At 45.4% G+C, this 17,272-nt stretch overlaps 1 protein-coding gene across 1 annotated transcript in view; it reads left to right on the top strand.

Annotated features, from left to right (window-relative positions):
* Positions 1-666: 666 nt before the first annotated feature.
* The window catches only part of OBSCN (obscurin, cytoskeletal calmodulin and titin-interacting RhoGEF), a 183,872-nt gene continuing 167,266 nt past the window's right edge, over positions 667-17,272 (top strand). Inside the window, exons 1-4 of the mRNA XM_049798970.1 lie at positions 667-1,798; positions 9,551-9,820; positions 12,117-12,377; positions 16,098-16,400. Of these exons, the coding sequence (XP_049654927.1) occupies positions 667-1,798; positions 9,551-9,820; positions 12,117-12,377; positions 16,098-16,400 (1,966 nt within the window). The remainder of the gene's footprint in view (positions 1,799-9,550; positions 9,821-12,116; positions 12,378-16,097; positions 16,401-17,272) is intronic.

Genomic DNA, 17,272 nt, shown 5'->3' with positions numbered 1-17,272 from the left:
GGGGTTTGCTGTAAGGTCTGCGTGAATGTCGTTCAGAGAACAAGGCTTAGGGATGGGTAATGACCGGAGAGGGCAAGAGGAGAGATGAAGCATGTCGTAAAGCAGAAATTAAAAAAAAAATAAAAAATAAATAAATAAAAAGGGAAAAAAAAAAGGTAAGGAGAAAGAGACAATTTGAAAAGAGCAAGGGCAATGAGATAGAAAAAGAGATGAAAATGAAGAGGAGATGGGTGTGATGGAGGAAGTATCTTGATGGGTAGACACATCTCTCAGAATTTAACGTCCATTTGTTTCTCTATGGCTACAGAACTAGCCCATACGTTACGCAGCATTAGTGCAGGTCTCTTTCCTAGTACCAAAGCTGAAAGGGACCATCATGTTCTTTCTGTACGAACTGCCCAAAGACTTGTAGTTTACCCAGTCACTGCTGTGGGGAAGCAAGCTACCTTCTCCGTCAGCAGTTTATTGAGCTCAAATCTAAGAAATCTGCAGGACCTAAAATATCGCAAAGCCTTCTCACCCCTAATGAGAAGGACAATGAAAACGTGGCTGTTCCAGATGACAAAACACCCTGACACCATGGAAGGGCAGCAATTCTTTGCCTGCACCATCTAATCTGCTCTCCCTTGACATTTTTCTTTCTTGCCCTTTAGGAAGGAAACCGAGATGGATTACAGCTCGTTCAGTGGAGTCCCCCGGTTCTTGACCCGACCTAAGGCGTTTATGGTGTCTGTGGGGAAGGATGCCACCTTGAGCTGCCAGATCATTGGAAACCCCATCCCAGTTGTGAGCTGGGAAAAGGATAAACTTCCAGTCCAGTCTGGGGGAAGGTTTAAAACCACAGAAGATGGGGATCTCTATCGGCTAACAATCTATGATCTGAGCCTGGAGGACAGCGGCCAATACATCTGCCGGGCCAAGAACACCATCGGGGAAGCTTTTGCAGCTGTGAGCATCAAAGTTGGAGAGGAGACCACGGTAACGGAGTCAGCCCCGTACTTTATCCAGAAACCCTCCTCCATCAAAGTAACGTTGGGAGAAGATGCCATGTTCAAATGCAAAGTCCAGGGCAGCCCTCCCCTCTCGGTGAACTGGGAGAAGGATGGGAGACACCTGCGAAACCGGGCTGATGCTGGACGCTTCCAAATTGAGTCTGCTGGGGAGTCAAACGCTCTCACCATCCAGCGAGCCCAGCTTGGGGACAGTGGCACCTACACCTGCCGGGCAGAGAATCCCATCGGCTCCGCCAGCGCTTCGGCTGCACTGGTGGTGGAAACGCAGGGTTTTTCCAACCCGGGCAGCAGCAGCCACTTCGATACCAGCTGCGGCAAGACGGCATCCTTGTTGTCGCACTTGCAAAAGAGGCGGGAGGAGATCAGGAAGCTGGACATCTCTCACGGGGCTCTTGATTCAACATCTGCCCAGTCTTACTCCATGGCAGAAGGGTTGTCTGGCATCGGCTACAGTCTTTCCCGAGATTACGAAAGGGCGGCTGGGCTGACCACCAAAGGGGCCCGCAACGTGACTTTTGGGGCGCTGACACGCACGTGCAGCGTGACGGAGGGGAAGCACGCCAAGCTGAGCTGCTACGTGACGGGCGAGCCCAAGCCCGAGATTGTGTGGAAGAAGGACAACGAAGTCATTTTGGAAGGGCGGCGGCACGTCATCTATGAGGACGATCAGGAGAACTTTGTGCTGAAGATCCTCTTCTGCAAGCAGGTAGACAACGGGCTGTACACCTGCACGGCTTCCAACCTGGCAGGCCAGACGTACAGCTCCGTGCTCGTCACCGTCAAAGGTGGGTGGTTTTGCTTCTCGCTGGGGTGGACGTGCCTGTGAGGAGACAGCCAATGCACTTCTGTATCGGGGTGGGAGCATGAACAAAACTTCTGCCACCGAACAGCTGCAAAGGAGTGTGGGTTAGACACAAATAAAGCTCTCCAGCTATAAAGGGGGTTAAGGACTGGAATAGGTGACCGGGGAGAGGCTCTTATCACTGGGGGTGGTTGGGAAGGGCAATAAATGGGCACCAGTCAGGAATGGATGATGTAGAAGTGGCTGTTTGTGGGACAGCTGGGGTGAACCAGGTCTCTAAAGGTCCCATCCATCCTGGTTTTATAGTAATCTAACAGCTCCCCTACCATCCTCTGGATCAGTGACTGCTAAAGTCCCATCTTACCCTCCAGGCTTTCATCACATCTGGGTTTATATCCGCCACGGTTTTTAGTCAAACTGGCACACACGTGCCATTTAAGCAGTAGCAGAGGAAACTCCTCCCTGGAGGCTGAGTGTGTCAGGCTGCCTTGGATCCCTTGGGGGACCTACTCCAACTCTAATTACAGTCCATCTCAATTTTCCTGTACAGTGACCCACCAGCAGTCTTGTTCTTGCCAGGCTCTTCGGCCTTTTCCTAGCTTGTGTTGCTGGATAGCCTGTAGTCCTTTTATGCTCCCAGAACTCTACCAGGTCCAGGATGCCTGTGTTTGCTGTGGTCAGTGGTGAACAACTTGCTTTCAGAGGGTCCCTCAACACTGGTGGAGGTCAGACCAAGTTCTTCAGAATGGTGACAAAAACATGACACACATATTTTCACAAAGGAAGCTCTAAACTTTCAAGCTGCTCTCCCATTTGGCAAGGTAACAGCAGGCAGTTTGCAACCCAGGCAGCACCTGTAAATTAACTCTCAGATGTAAAAGGGAGAGGCACCTGGGTGGCAAAATAGATGTTTTTGAGTGGCAGCAAAATAAAATAGAAATCCAGATGAGTAGGAACGGTCTGTGTTTCATACCCATCTTTAAGGCTCTCAGCTTTTCTTTGGTTTTCTGGTTTCCCTTTTCTGGACCTCTCCTTTCACACTCAACCGTCTTTCCCATCAGTGACTCGGTCCCCTGTCCATCAGTGACACCTGACCCGTGGAACTCGCTGGCACTTGTCCCACTCGTTGCTATCCCTTGGAGGTGCTGAGTGGTGTTGGGAAGGGCATTTGTCCTCTTCCATAAAGCTGTGATTACCTCATGAGTCAGGACTCGGAGCTGAAGACAGAGCCTGGCCCTTGGGTAGGGGTTCACTTTGAGGATGGCTCACGCTCTCTTACTTGCCCAACGCCTGTCTTGCAAAGACAAACACCCTCCCCTCTACCCACGCTTCTTTAATTATTCTCAGTGTGTGCAACCTGTTCCAAAGGAGATGGGGAAGGCATGCGAAGCAGCAGGTCTGGGAGCGAGCACCATGGGAAAAAGTTATCGATCAATGTCCATTGTCAAGAGATGCCTGTGAGTCAGAGGGCTTAAGTGGGAATGTTTATGGACTGTTTCTTTGTCACACTATACCATATTGGGCTTTCTGACCAGGCCAAGGCTGCCATGGAAAATCTACGTGTGTTGGTTATAATTAGGCCCTGAACAATGACTCTCCTTTGTGTCAGCAGAAGTCCTTCTCAGCCCTCCAAAGACAGCTCAGAATGATGTAGCAGTGAAGGAGCTCTTAATTCTGTTGTTTGTTCCATTGGTGATGCCATTAGTTCATCTGCCATCGGGTTTAGAGGTAGGTCTCTAAACAACCTTCTCTTTGCTCAGTCATGCAGAAGAGGCTAAATTCTCCAAGCAGCCGCCCTTGGTAAGCACCATGCTGCTGCACTGGTCTTTCTGCAGGTACCAGCAACTTTATAGAGCCTGTGACGCTGCATTCACAGGTTGTATCCATAGATCCATAGGCACATGTATCAGAAAACACAAGCTTCATGGGTTTAGATATGCTCTGGCATTTTGGGTCACAGAATTTCACCACAAGAATCTGAATGAGAATATTTATGGGTCGTTTAAAGGTAATAAATAGAAAAAGACTACCTAGTCCAACATCCTGTCTGTAAGGTGGCTTTTAGCAGTCTCTCAGGACATAGGACTGGGCACAGGTGAAACCTTCTCTAGAAAGCCTCCCATATTCTGTCATTCTAGGTCCTAGACCTAGGGACCCAACATATTTGTAAGCACTTTGCTGACCCCATGCCTTAAAGATCGCTGATCTGAAAAAAAAAAAAAAGAGATTTTTGAGCTGTTCCTAAATGAAATGTAGTGAATCAGATGTAAATCTCAAAGGAGAGGCTACAGGGCAGAGAGTCACTCTCACAATTATGGAAAACCAAGAGCTGATTACTCCAATTCAGAAATGTGTCTAGAGCAGGGATAAAATCACAAGCCATATGCTGAAGTGTGAGGTGTAAAAGAAGTTAGGAAATGCTTCCCAAGAGTAAATCTCTTTGACAAACCAAAGAGCAGAGAGGCTGGGGGGAACACGAATAACCAACTTGAATTTCCTGAAGGCTTTGAAGATGTCCCTAGGCCATGTGTAAAGTTAGCAAGAACAGCGTACAGGTCTCCATCCTTGGGCCTGGGCCAAGCAAGGTTCATCTGAGTCCCCGAATACAGTAATCAGATACTTGTATGGAAAAGTTAAAGGTTGCAAGCCAGATAGGATGGAGACTGGAAAAACAGACTGGTGCTGAGGCCACTTTATTTTCCCTCTGAACTGAAATTATTTTGGATGACCACTATCATGGCAGTCACTTTGGAGATCTGAAAGAGAACTTGAGAAATGTGGAGGTAGAAAGGAAACTTGGAAAGCACAGTAACTAGGAAGAAGACCAAAGGCACAAGATGGTGGAAGCTTGTCCATGTACCCTTAGGTAGCTCCCATATTCTTACTCTCACTGGGTCATTTTTGTTAGGCAGAGGGAAAACTTGCCTCTGGAATAATAAATGGAGAGCCCGTGAGAAGGCCAGGAATAGGCAAGAGGAAATGTAGGGAAGTGAGAAGAGCAGGTCAAGCAGACAGATATGCCTTCAGAAGGTTAAGGAAACATTGGCTTCTCTACAGGCTGCACCTATTCTTAGCAAAATATGTATTAGCAGGACCTGCTTTTAAAAAATAACATCATCTCATTGCTAGTTTGGTTGGTATGGACCAAACAAAAAAGCCTATGACACTCTGGAGAAATATGTTGTCAAGACAAGCAGCCAAATTCATATCTGATCTAAGCTCTTGCAGTTTCCTGCTAACTCCATAAGCTGCTCTTGCTTCGTGCTCCCTCAGGGTTTTGCTTTGCTGTTTCTATCTCACGTTTTTCCCAACAGGCAGGTTTTTGTAGATCTCTTATTTTATCTCTTAGTTCTCCTTCTTTAGAAATATTATTGCCTTCATTATATTCCTTAATGAGTATTTCTGCTTTGGCTAAAAACAGATTAATAGAAAAAACTGTACAGACAAAAAATTTAAAAAAAACCCCAAACCATACTGATACTAGAGATGAAATTAAACGACCTGTCAGGGCACTCTGAGTTAATGAAAATGAGCAATGTCCTGGGAGTCCAGGTGTTACAAGGACAAAGCAGAATTCCCATTCAAATTCACACCACTGAGCTCTCATGGAAGTAAATGTTTTTAGATAATGACGGATTTGGAGTGATCAGAAAAACACTGTTTCGTACATTTGTTTGGATTCTGTAGGAAATGACATCCACTTGAACTGCTTTTCCAACTTGCGGGATGTACAGTTCAGGTACCTCTTGCTTCTGCAGCCTGTGTCAGCTGTGACTAAACTGTGTCTCCCGTGGGGCCTGGGACTCACACGAACACAGAGCTCTGGTGACTTGAGCAGAGCTGAAAGTGCTTTCTATTGTGGGAGACACAGCCCAGCTGGGAGAGCATCCTTCGGAAAGGATGTGGCCAGGAATCCATCAAACCATGGCTTCCAAAAAGCACCAGCGCAGATCCCGTTTCCACTGCAGTCATTCTCACACGAAGCATCTAGAGTTTCTCGCAGGAGATTTCCATAATCGAGTGTTTTGAGCAAAATCACCATTTTGCTGTGGAACCGAAAGATCAGAAATCACCTTTCTTGTTCCATGTTAAATAATTTCTAACCAGCTCTGATATTTATAGGAACTAGCGACAGGAGTCGGTGGCACTTCTTATCTGAAACAGAGGGTCCCTGTGAGAATTATGTCACATGTAACCTCAGCTGAACACACTTTTTGCTTATCTTACAAGGACATTTTCAGATATTATGAACATTTTGGATAATAAGGAAAAAAGTGATAGCTAAATGGCTTTATCTTCTGTGTTAGAGTCACTCTGAACATGAGCTTACATTGAGAATTACCTTGTGAAAGGGTAATACATGACAAACAGGCATTTAGAAAAGAACAGTCAGTATTTATGGAGTCTCTCAGATCAAATATAACTTAGTTACCTGCAGCAGCTTACCCAATGTGCCTATAGTAGTTACAACGCAGAACATCTCTGAATTGTGCTGGGTGCTATACAAATAGGTAAGCGAGGATGCCTACATTAAACAATTTGCAATGTAAACGTCAAAAGCTGACAGACTGCAGGCCAATGTGGGGTGAAAGAGAGTAACAGAGGTCTGTGCTCAATTTACCATCCTGCCCAGTGGGAGAATAAGTGTATTTATTTGGTTTCACATTTAACTAGTTAAGCAGAAAGTACACTGAAAGGCTGGTGTGAAGTTTAGTGCTTCCTTCCTCAGAAAAATCTTCTTCGTGTAAATATTATGCATTTATATACTCAGACTGTGTTGGTTAGTCTGATAACAAGGAAGATGAGCCGCCTGCCTTTCACAAATCTTTCCTTGAGACCTGGGTTGCCTGTTGATCAGCTGGAGACACTGTTCCCTCCTGGCCACCTCTCTGAGCATCTCTCTGACCTGGGCAGGGGGCTGGCTATGGGCCAGATGAATTATTTGGGATGCCTACTCTAAAGAGACCTGTGGTCCTTCTGTAGTCCCCTCTCCAAAATTAACCCCTACTGTCTGACCACGCTAGATGATGCAAAGAGCATGAAGATATATTGAGGAAGAGGAGGCTGGTGGGTTTTGGAGCCTCTCTCACATCTCCAAAACAAAAAAAAAAAAGCAGTGGGCTGGGTGAATCCCAGGCTTTGATTCAGTTTATCAGCTGCAGTCTCTCTGAAGCTCCATTCAGAGTGAGATAAGATGTGTGTGCACGTGTCAGTAGGACAAAAGCAAAGTTGTATTCAGAGGATATCTGTGACCCCAAGCTGCCAAAGATAGCCTTGCTCCTACTTTCCCTGCCTGGAAAAGCAGTGCTGTTACTGCAACACATACAAAAACAATCAACCAACATTTGTACATTTAAGAGGTTTTTCCTAGAGCAGCTTTTTTTTCTTTTTTTTTTCTTTTAACTGTAGATACTGCTTAGTGACTGTAAAGGGAGAGCAGTTAATGATATGGCCAGTTACTCCAAGTATGAGAATTCACTTATGTGCTTCTGAGGTGCATCTCCTATTTTCTTCTGGCCCTTGGGCATGTCTGTGTGTTCTCATTGTCAGAACCAGACTCCCACCTACCTCACACAGCAACACTGCATCCACCTCTCAGAGGCTGGCACCCTTCTGATTAATGATTTCTTGATCTCATCCTCTTGCTTGTTCCTATGGCATGAGAATTACAACTGTTTCATTCCCCCTGACTACATGGGGCACTTCCAGAGGTGATACTGCATTTCCAGAGGTGATTGACTGCAGGGCAGGACTCTGAATTGCCTGTTGATTAAAGAAAAAAGATAATTAACATGTAGAGTATGGGCAGAGCAGGTGTGTGTAACCGTCGCTGAAGGCTTTTGAAGGCAAGACTTTGACTTGCCTTGAACTGAGGTGCATTAAGGCAAAACTTATTTTAAGAAAATAACCAAGTTGACATGGTGTGCTAGAGTCACCTTCCTGTTCCTAAAGGTATTGTATGGGTTCCCAGTCAGGTTTTAATCTCAGGGTAACACAAGGTAGTAGATAGCATTGCTCCATCCAGGTGTCCTGTCAAGCCCTTAGGGTCTGGTATCTCTATGCAGGCTGTTCTCAGCTAGAAATGGTCGGAGATCTTTATGTGACAGCTCCAATCGTGGCTGTGCCAGGGGGGGAATGAAAGACCTGCAAAACTGAACACGTGAGTTTTTTGAGTTCAGAAAAGAGCAAATCAGATCAAAGACAGCACTGCTCCCACAGCAGCTCCTGTCCTAATGGTGGGGCAGGAGGGGACAGGTGATGGACTCAGACGCTGGGCTACCGGATCTGAATTTTACAAAACGGAGGCTCCTGAACATCAAAGCTTGGATCTGGGTTGTTTGAGGGCCTTGATTTTTGTTTCTCCAACCTCTAGAGCACTGTGAGTCTGAGTGGGGTGGTGCCACTGTGGGCATGGGCTTATAAATCTAAGACAAGTCTACTCCTGTTTGACTCTTAGACTAATAGTTGGCTTTACTGACTGCTAGTGACCACATGACATTACCAGCCTGGGAGTGTGTGTGGTCAAGGAGAGGGAGAATGGAGCCACAAAAGAAAGGCTGGGAGCTGGTGCAGTTGTTATTAGAAGATGAAGGTACATGTCAAGACATGATCGCTCACAAAGCATGAGTGGTGATGCGTCAGCGCTGGCTAATCCGAGTCTGTGATACGACTGTGGCACCAGTCCCGTGGCTGTTACCACAGGCTGTCCAACTCCCCTTTCTCCAGTTTGGTGCTGGGCTATCAAGGATGATTTCACAGTGCAGCTGTTATTGGAATTAAACATTGTTCTGTTTCTAAAATGTCTTCCCTCACTGCCATGCAGCTGTTTTGCATGTTTGGTCTACACTCTGGTTTCTCCCTAAGCCAGAGCACTGCAGCCCCACTGCTGGAGGAAAGCAGAGGCGGTTGAGAGACTTGGAATCTGTCTCTAGTTCCTTTATTGTCACTGACAAAATGTGATACAGAGCCTTTGATGCTGGTGGGGAAAACAAAAAACTCCTCCATCAGCTACTTCTGTGCTTTCGCCCACATCTGTCCTTCTGTGCACAGTCACCTCATCTTTCTGTGCCCTTTCAGATCACTCCACTGAGCTCGCTTCTGCTGCAAGACCCCTAAAACATTGGTTCTTGCACCAGCTGACCAGCTCAGCTGCTCACACTCACCTAGAATTGCTGCCCTGTGTCCTCTCCCCATGACCAGCTTGTTTGCTATTTACCCACCTGTAGCATGATTACTTCTAAGGGCTTGTACTCTGACACGAAGGGGCTGTTTCTATGTGTAGAGTCAGGGTGGGTGGCTCCTGCCCTTGATTTTGTTGGTGTCACTTAGGGGCAAGGTGCAACGCAGAGGTGTTCACGCTAGAGGACAAGCAAGCCACAGGAGCAGACTTTATTGATGTGATGCTCCGCCAATGTGTTCACATTGCTTTGGATTAGAGCAAAGTCCTCCGTGTGGTGGTGTGGGGCAGGTACTGCAGTTCAGACTGATACTGCTTCGTTTTTAGATAAGTCCTTAAAATAATTCTGCTGAGATCTAGGATTTTTTTTTTAATGTGAGAGCAGAACACCTACTGTAGTAGGGCTTGGTTATGGGTTTGGATGGCAGCTCAGGACAAATCAATACCATTAATAAGGAGTCTTATTGGTTAATTTTTTTTCTATCTACTTATTTGCACACCTCTTGCCACAGACCATCATAACCTCTTGTTTCTGCTTTCTGTTTTTATCCTCTTAAGAACCCTCAATACCTTTCAAGGAAAAACTGCAGGATCTTGAAGTGAGGGAGAAGGAATCTGCCACCTTCCAATGCGAAGTGCCTGTTCCTAGTACAGAGACAGCTTGGTTCAAGGAGGAAACCAAACTCCGGCAGAGCAAGAAATACAACATCGAAGAAGAGGGCACATATCGCCGGCTCACTGTCCAGAACGTCACCACAGACGATGATGCTGTCTATATCTGTGAGATGAAAGAAGGGAGCAGGACCGTCGCAGAGTTGTCTGTCCAAGGTAAGAAAGGCTTTTGCTCTTTCAGACAGTCCAAGTCTCACGTACCCGGTGTGAGATTCACGCATGAGACTCCAGACTCGACCTTGTGAACGGCTTTTACCCCACACATGTGCTGTGAAGAACAGCAGCCTCCCATACAGCGTGAGAGGAGAGCCACGTGTGGACGGTCAGTGGGTCGCTGGGTCTCCTGCCAGGGTGTATCTGGGACGCAGGGTCAGAGAGCAGGGACAGATTGTGTTGCTGCACAAAGATACGTCACCTGGTGGGGACATATGCTTCAAGGGGCTTCCTAGAAGGCAAAGTTCTTGAGCCGTAGTCTAGCGCTGTAGACTTTCCTTAACATGATCCCAAGCATTGGATGTATCCCCTGGCCCTGCCTCACACATGTCCTGTCTGGTGTCCGGCGAACACTACGGTGAATCTCTTCCAAGAGTGGTGCTGACCACACTGGGAAGCTGGCTTAGCAGCACTGGTTTATGGTCCAATGTGTGGTGCAGGCTGCAGTCAGCACCAGTATGGTTTTGGATTGGAAACCAGATCCACGCTGCAGATGCCTGATGTCTGGAGGTGTTCTCTGGAGTTTGGAAAGCTGATGAGAAAGGGGCCAAATGTGGATATAGATCCATGCCCACATCTCCTGAGTCTGGTGGCTTAGGACTGAGGTGCAAGTAGGTGTAGAGCCTGGTATGGTGTAGTGTCTCACAGCGAGTAGACACTCACATCAGAGATGCAGGCATGTCTGCAGAAGGGGCCATCGGTTCTGAGCTCCCTGACTTGCTGTATAAGCAAGAACCTACCCATGCAACTTCAGGACCTGCAGTTTTGATTTTGATGATGCTTATGCTGGCATCATTGACACGTCTCCTGTTGCATGAATTGGAGACCTGTCATAGCTACAGGATCGCACTTGTCCTGACTCATTTGAAGCCTGGCTTTACTCCCAGTGGAACCAGAAGTTCTTCGCTACATAAATTGGTGCAAGACAGCTGGGTGATGTGCATCCATGTGCAAATTCCTTTTGGTATCAGTAGCAAAGAGTTGAGAGTGCACAGGGGTGGAGGCAGAAGGGAAAATTTAGTCTGGTGATGTGGGAGAGTTCAGATGGACATCATTTTGTTGCACCTTCTGTTAGGTCTAGACCAGCCAAACACAGTAAGTGCGTTTGGCCCCAGTAGGAGAGCTGGTATTTGTCTTACTTGTTTGCGCTATGGTACTATGGGATGTTCCATCAAGAAGAGAGTGACTGAGCCAGGTGGTGATCTCAAGACAGAAAGGAGGCAGAGCCTTCCTAAGGGAGCCCTGTGCCTGCCCTGGGGGGAGAAGATTCGAGAGAGCAGGGTGGAGTTGGGTGAATGTCAGAGCTTGGCAAGATGTAAAGGGCTTCAGGACAGGGACACTGCTGAGGGCAGCAACGAGCAGATGTGCGGCCAAGCTTCGGAGAGGATGAACAGAGAACTGGGGTCTTGAACCCTACTGATGAAACCTGTGCCTGATCTGTTGCTGTATGAAGGCGTTCAGCATCGCGTCTCATTAAATGGTGAGAGGTGCTTTGCCTGGGTGAGGGCTCTTCTGACTCGCTGGGACTGTGCCAGGGCCGGAGCCAGTCACTGTCTGTCAGTAGGGGGGGTGTCCTGATGCTTTGTCCAAGCTTTCCTGTGAATAGTCACATCTTGTAACTTTGAGGTTATTCTAATAAGTGATAATCACCACAGTCACTTGGAAAGGACACAAATAAATGAAGTTCATTCCATGTGAATTTCTGGGTTGACTCTAAGAAGAAATCTGAGGTTTTCCAGTCTACTTCCTATTAATTCAGGTGACCGGTGTGTTTGCCATCTTGGTTGTGTAACTTACTGGTAACTTTGATGGAGGCAAAATCCCAAAGACAGACGAGAGACCTGTCTAGTTTAAGACTGACCTACTTTAGCAAAATTTTAATCTGAATTCCCAGCATATGTGGCCAATGAAAGCCATATCACTGTCAAATCTGTTCTTGGCAAGGCCACGTATCTTGTGTTTACCCAACAGCAGACTCCGTGTGGTAGGCTAGAAACATGAGCGTCTGTAGTCAAACAAGATTGCTTTTATCTCTTTGAAGGCCAAAACAAGTCCTTGGGATTATCTGTTTTGTATAACTCGGAGCCTAAGAATTCATTTAGGAATGTCTGGATAGTGTCTACAATGATTTGGTTAGGTGAGAGCTGTTGGCTAGTCCTGTTTTAGTCTGGATGGTCCAGTGTTGCCAGAGACTTTAATACCTGCTGTTTGCTGATCATAATTAATTTCTTATTTAAAGGGAACATCATTAAAAAACTTCCACGAAAGACTGCAGTCTTCATAAACGATACAGCCATATTCTGTGTGGAGCTGGACAATGAATGCCAGAACATCCGATGGCTGAAAAATAAAGAAGAAGTGAAACCCAGTGATCGAATCTCCATCATGTGCTCCGGCAAGCAACATACCATGATCATCCGAGAGTGTAAGATGGAAGATGCTGGTGAGATTGTCTTCCTGGCTGATGAAAGCAGGACTTCTACCCAGTTCACTGTGACCAGTAAGCTTCACTTTTATTCAGCCTTGGTATTGTGTCTTCCCCAGCGAGCAGGTACTCCTGTGGTAGCACTGGTGTTTCAGGTACCACCATGGTAAGTTTGCTGTCCAAAGACAGCACAAAGTTTGATGTCTGCCACAAAAAGCCAACAACCTGAACATCAGTGTGATGAGATGTTATGGAGAGATCAAAACAGAGAGAGAAAAGAGTCCTGGGGAAAAAGCATGGCACAAACATATATCTTCTCTGTACCATTCTCGTTTCATGCTAGACTGAATGTAAAATGATAACCGAGTAAAACATGGGGTAAGGGATATGTATCTTCTCCCCACAGGGAGGTGCTTGGAAATCAACGTGTAAGTTCCATATGTCGCCGTCCCCTTGCTTCATTGTACACAGAGCACTGCGGGTGCTCTGTCTACACGCTGACCTCCATTTTCCAAAATCATTAGTTTCTTTGAGGGGAATTTATCAATTCTTGCTATGGGGATAATACCTCTTCTAGCAAATAGGGGCCGCTTATCTCTCCCTCTCTGTCTTCGCTGAGGATTTGGAGGGGAGAGTTAGCCAGCATTCAATTCCTTCCCTAGGTCTGAGTCTACAGAGCCATGAGGGTAACTTGTGGGTATGCTGGCTCTTGCAGGGAAGTAGGTGCCCTGAACATTTTTGGCAGAGTGTGAAGTTTCTTTCCATTCTAGAAAGTAAAAGCATTTGTGAAGGAACATCTACATACACACATATGAAGCATTTCAGGGCCAGTCAAATGTTGAACTTGAAATATCTTACTTTGATTTAGCTTCTTAAGCTGTTTGCATTCAAGTAAAATATGTATTTAAAAAAAAAAAAAAGCCCAAACCTGCAAGAAAAAGGGGAAATACTTCCTGCTGAAAATATAGTTTCCTTCCTTTTATGTAGACCAGCAAAGATGTGTCCTCTCTCATCCTCTCTTTGACATGACAGAGCTGGGAGGATCCTGTGAATTGATGGTAGCTATGCTGAGAGAAGGGATCTTTGTCCTGTTTAGCTTTACTTGGGGAGACTGATATAATATGCAGGCTGGAGAATTCCTTCAGCTGGCACATCTGATCTGAGCGAGGTTTTTGTTGACAGAGAAGTAGCAGCAGGTGCAACGTAGTTGAGATCGGACCTGAAGTGAAATTTTGGTGAAGTTGCCTAATTTTGTTTAACTTTATTTTGATGGCACTGCATTTCCCAGGCAAAAACGACATCATTTAAGACAGAGAAATGCATATGGTTTCTGGCTCTACTGCAGTTCTGGTTTGCATGTGAACAAATCATCCACTCTAGTCACTGTTTGGGAAGAATAATATTTCTTTTCTTCCACCACCATCTCCAAACTGCAATTAGTCACCAGTAAAAAGAAATCTTTATTTAAAGGTTTGTAACTGCTGTGTTATCTAAACCTGGTTGGGGTATTCTGATGCTATTGAGCTAAAATGAGGAAAAACCGAGGTAAGTGTCATATTTAGCATTGTGACAGTTTCTAAGGTATTTGGAAAGCTGTAACATCCAACCAAGCACCTACTCAATGGGAATGACAAACTTCAGTTTGATTTTGGCCTCTGCTGTTTAAGTTATGAAGCAAATGTTGATTCATGGAATAGAAAAAGGTAAGAAGCTGCCTTTCCACAAACAGGTCTGTCTGAAGAAAATATTACATTACTCTTACTGATGGTAAGGTCAAGAGATCTGATTCCAGGGTCTAGTTTTCAGCTTAATGCCATACTAATGGGACCTTTGGCATCTAGCTCTGACCAGCAATAGTAGGCAGGCTGGTAACTGTGCACCCCAAAAACCTGATGCATCTATTTATGTAAAGAAGAAAAAGCATATCACATTGAGATTTCCTATTTTTACACTTCATGCGTATCGGATCACCTGCTTGAAGAATCCCGTGTAATATGTTCACATCGTTTTCAATTAGCTGGACGAGATTGATGTTGGCTGTTCTAATAGCCTTTATCAGGCAAGCAGTGTTTATATATTATTTGCTCAGTATCTTGCATTGTTACTATGGGCATTTTAAACATGGGTAAACTGAGGCAGAGAGATCAGTTTTCCCAGAGTTTGATTTTTAGTCTAGGGTCATTGTACAGGCTCCCTCCATAGTCAAGAATATTTGAGTAGCTGCAATGTGCGATTTGTTTCACCCGTCTCGCACACCTTCTTTAAGCTGGGATGAATTGCTCCTGAGTGTGCTGTTCTCCATGGGATTACAGTTGGAGTCTGGTTGACTGATTTAAACCAGACACCTTTCAGATAGCCAAAATTAAATGAAATGAATCCTTTACCACGTCAGTAGATGTGTAACTAGAGCATAGCAGATAATTCCTAGCCTCTTGACCGTATTAGTGGCTGCGCAGAGTGAATAAAGCTGATGGGACTTGAGCCTTCTCTAAAGGGTTCAAGAGGAATGAGAGGGAGAGTGTAAATCTTCATTATGCCAATACCCACAGGCATACATTTGTGACCTCAGGTACCATAAAATACCCACATCTCCTCAGTTGTAGGGTCTCATGGTGGGGACATGTCTTTATGTCATTTCCTTTGGAAGTTAATTCCCCAACCCCAGAAGCTGGCTCTGCATAAACTACTAAACCAGAGATCCCCAATGATAGCTATCATTCGTGGGAGACAAAGTTACAACACGCCTTCCGAGTGGGCAACAGCATAAAATTCAGAAGCAGGACAGAGGACAGATACCCAGCTGAAAGCGGCTGCAGAGAACAGCCAAACCTGGGTAACAAGCAACTGAGATCTCCGTAACTCTGAAACCCATGCACTGTTTATTCATGTCTAACTTTTATCTCTGAAATGTCCCGGTTTTACAATGTTGAAACCTGTTGAGGATCTGGGATGAAATGTTTTAGCGTACGCTTGGAACAGGTTCTCAAGAAGAAACGGAGGACACAGACTCCTGGCACAGGCTGCTTTTTATGGAGTGGATTTATATTGCTTTGCAGGACACCACGCCTCTGTGCAAAACATTGCAAAATATTGCCACGCTCTTCCTTGATGCAATGGTGCCTTGCCACACATTGGTTTTCACAGGCACATCTATTTTCCTGACTGCTCAGATGTGTATGGTTGAAATTCTGACAACTACCAGCAGACTTACAATATTAGTGCAACTATCCCTGTGCAACGATGTTTAGAAAGCAGGGCAGAATTGTGCCATCTTGCCAGAGTAATCCCATTGAGGTATTTTTATTTTTTTTTAGCCTGGATTCACACCAGGCAAGTGGACCAGGAATTTGGTGCACAAAATTTTGAGCAACCTTTGATGGTGGTTTTACCCATCTTCTGAGTGAAATATAACAAGCCGAGTGTTGGTCTGCTTTGCTCAGGAGCTGTATAGGAACTAGTGTGGGTCTGTATCTAGCACAGAAAATTTAAGCCTATGAATTGTTCATTGTAGACTCTTTGTCTGTGCAGACAATTGTAATATTGTGTAGAAATCATTTATGTTTAGCTGTGGAGGTAGGAGTATTGTCCATCTTTGTGTAATGCAGCCCACAAGCATCTTCTATCTGTTCTCTTTTTTTTCCATCTCACAAAAATGTGTTACGGAGGTTTATTAAGCAAGAGCAGCTTTTAGTCTGGTGTAAGCTTTTTCACTAAGGCACAGTGGCTTTTCCATTCTGACATAAACTTCTTACTCTGTTTTACTTTTTTTTTTTTTTTTTCCCTCCCCTTGTGCAGCACCCAAAAAACCTCCCACCCAACCCCCAGTTGACCCTCTGGTGAAAAATAAAACAGAAACCTCAGTGACACTAGCATGGTCCCCTCCAAAGATGGACCGCCCCATTCCAATTGATGGCTACGTTGTGGAACGCAAGAAACTAACTGGCTTTACCTGGGTGAGGTGCCATGAGTCCCACGTCCCTGTCCCAGAGTTCACGGTGAGCAACCTGTCGGAAGAGGCCGACTATCAGTTCAGAGTTTCTGCAGTCAACGCCTATGGACAGAGCCCCTACCTGGAGTTCCCGGGGAGCGTGCACCTTGGTGAGCACAAAACCATCATAAAAATGGGTCAGTCTGTGCTGATCTGTCACCTGGGTGCTCTAAAGATACTTCCATGACTTTGAGGAGGATAGAGCAATTGCACAGCAAAACCTTCGCTGGTGGTTCTCCTATGTCAGTTCAACCACTGACCATCACCGAAGTGATAGTGGTTGGGATTTCTGTGATAGAGCTGTGAATATGCTTATATTCCGATATCTTGCATCAGGCTGTGTGAGAGGCAGAGCTCTCCACAATGGACCTTAAGCCTGTAAGTGCTTCTTCTAGACCTGGTATGAAAGGAAAAATTGAGGTGGGCTTATAATATAATATTCAATGCATCAATAAGATATCAAACGTGCACCTAGAGAATATTTACAGGTGATCATACTGTCATGAAAACCAAGTTCCAGTCAGTCTTTCTTTAAGCTTAAAGTTACTAGGAGAAATATGGGGTTTTTACTTTATTTCTATGGTGCCAATGTGCCCATAGAATCATTGTGTGCAATGGGATGGCTTCTTCCTTTGATTCATTGCACTGGACAGTATATACACAGACTTTGATCGTACTGTGCCTCATTATTGTGTCATCCTTTTCCCTAGCTGTCTGAACATGCCTCTGTTCTCCTAGAATATCTGGGAGTGACTAGTAGGCTGGGTGACCTCCTTAGGATCCTCCTGAAATCTAAGAATATTACTGGTTATTAAATACATAACACACTTGTTGGGGAACCTAGGTGTTTCAGGCTTGTTATGCCTTTAAACCTCTTAGTGGGGGAAAAATATTCAGTACAATATGCCTGTTGTTCCTTCTCTGCAGAAACAGGACTTACCCTAATGCTAGAGGTCAGTTACCTGCAGCTGTAGAAATCAAA

The sequence above is a fragment of the Accipiter gentilis genome, chromosome 4 (assembly GCF_929443795.1).
Source record: "Accipiter gentilis chromosome 4, bAccGen1.1, whole genome shotgun sequence".
NCBI lineage: Eukaryota > Metazoa > Chordata > Aves > Accipitriformes > Accipitridae > Astur > Astur gentilis.
The sequence above is the reverse complement of the archived record's forward strand: the minus strand, read 5'-3'. Positions and strand labels throughout refer to the sequence as shown.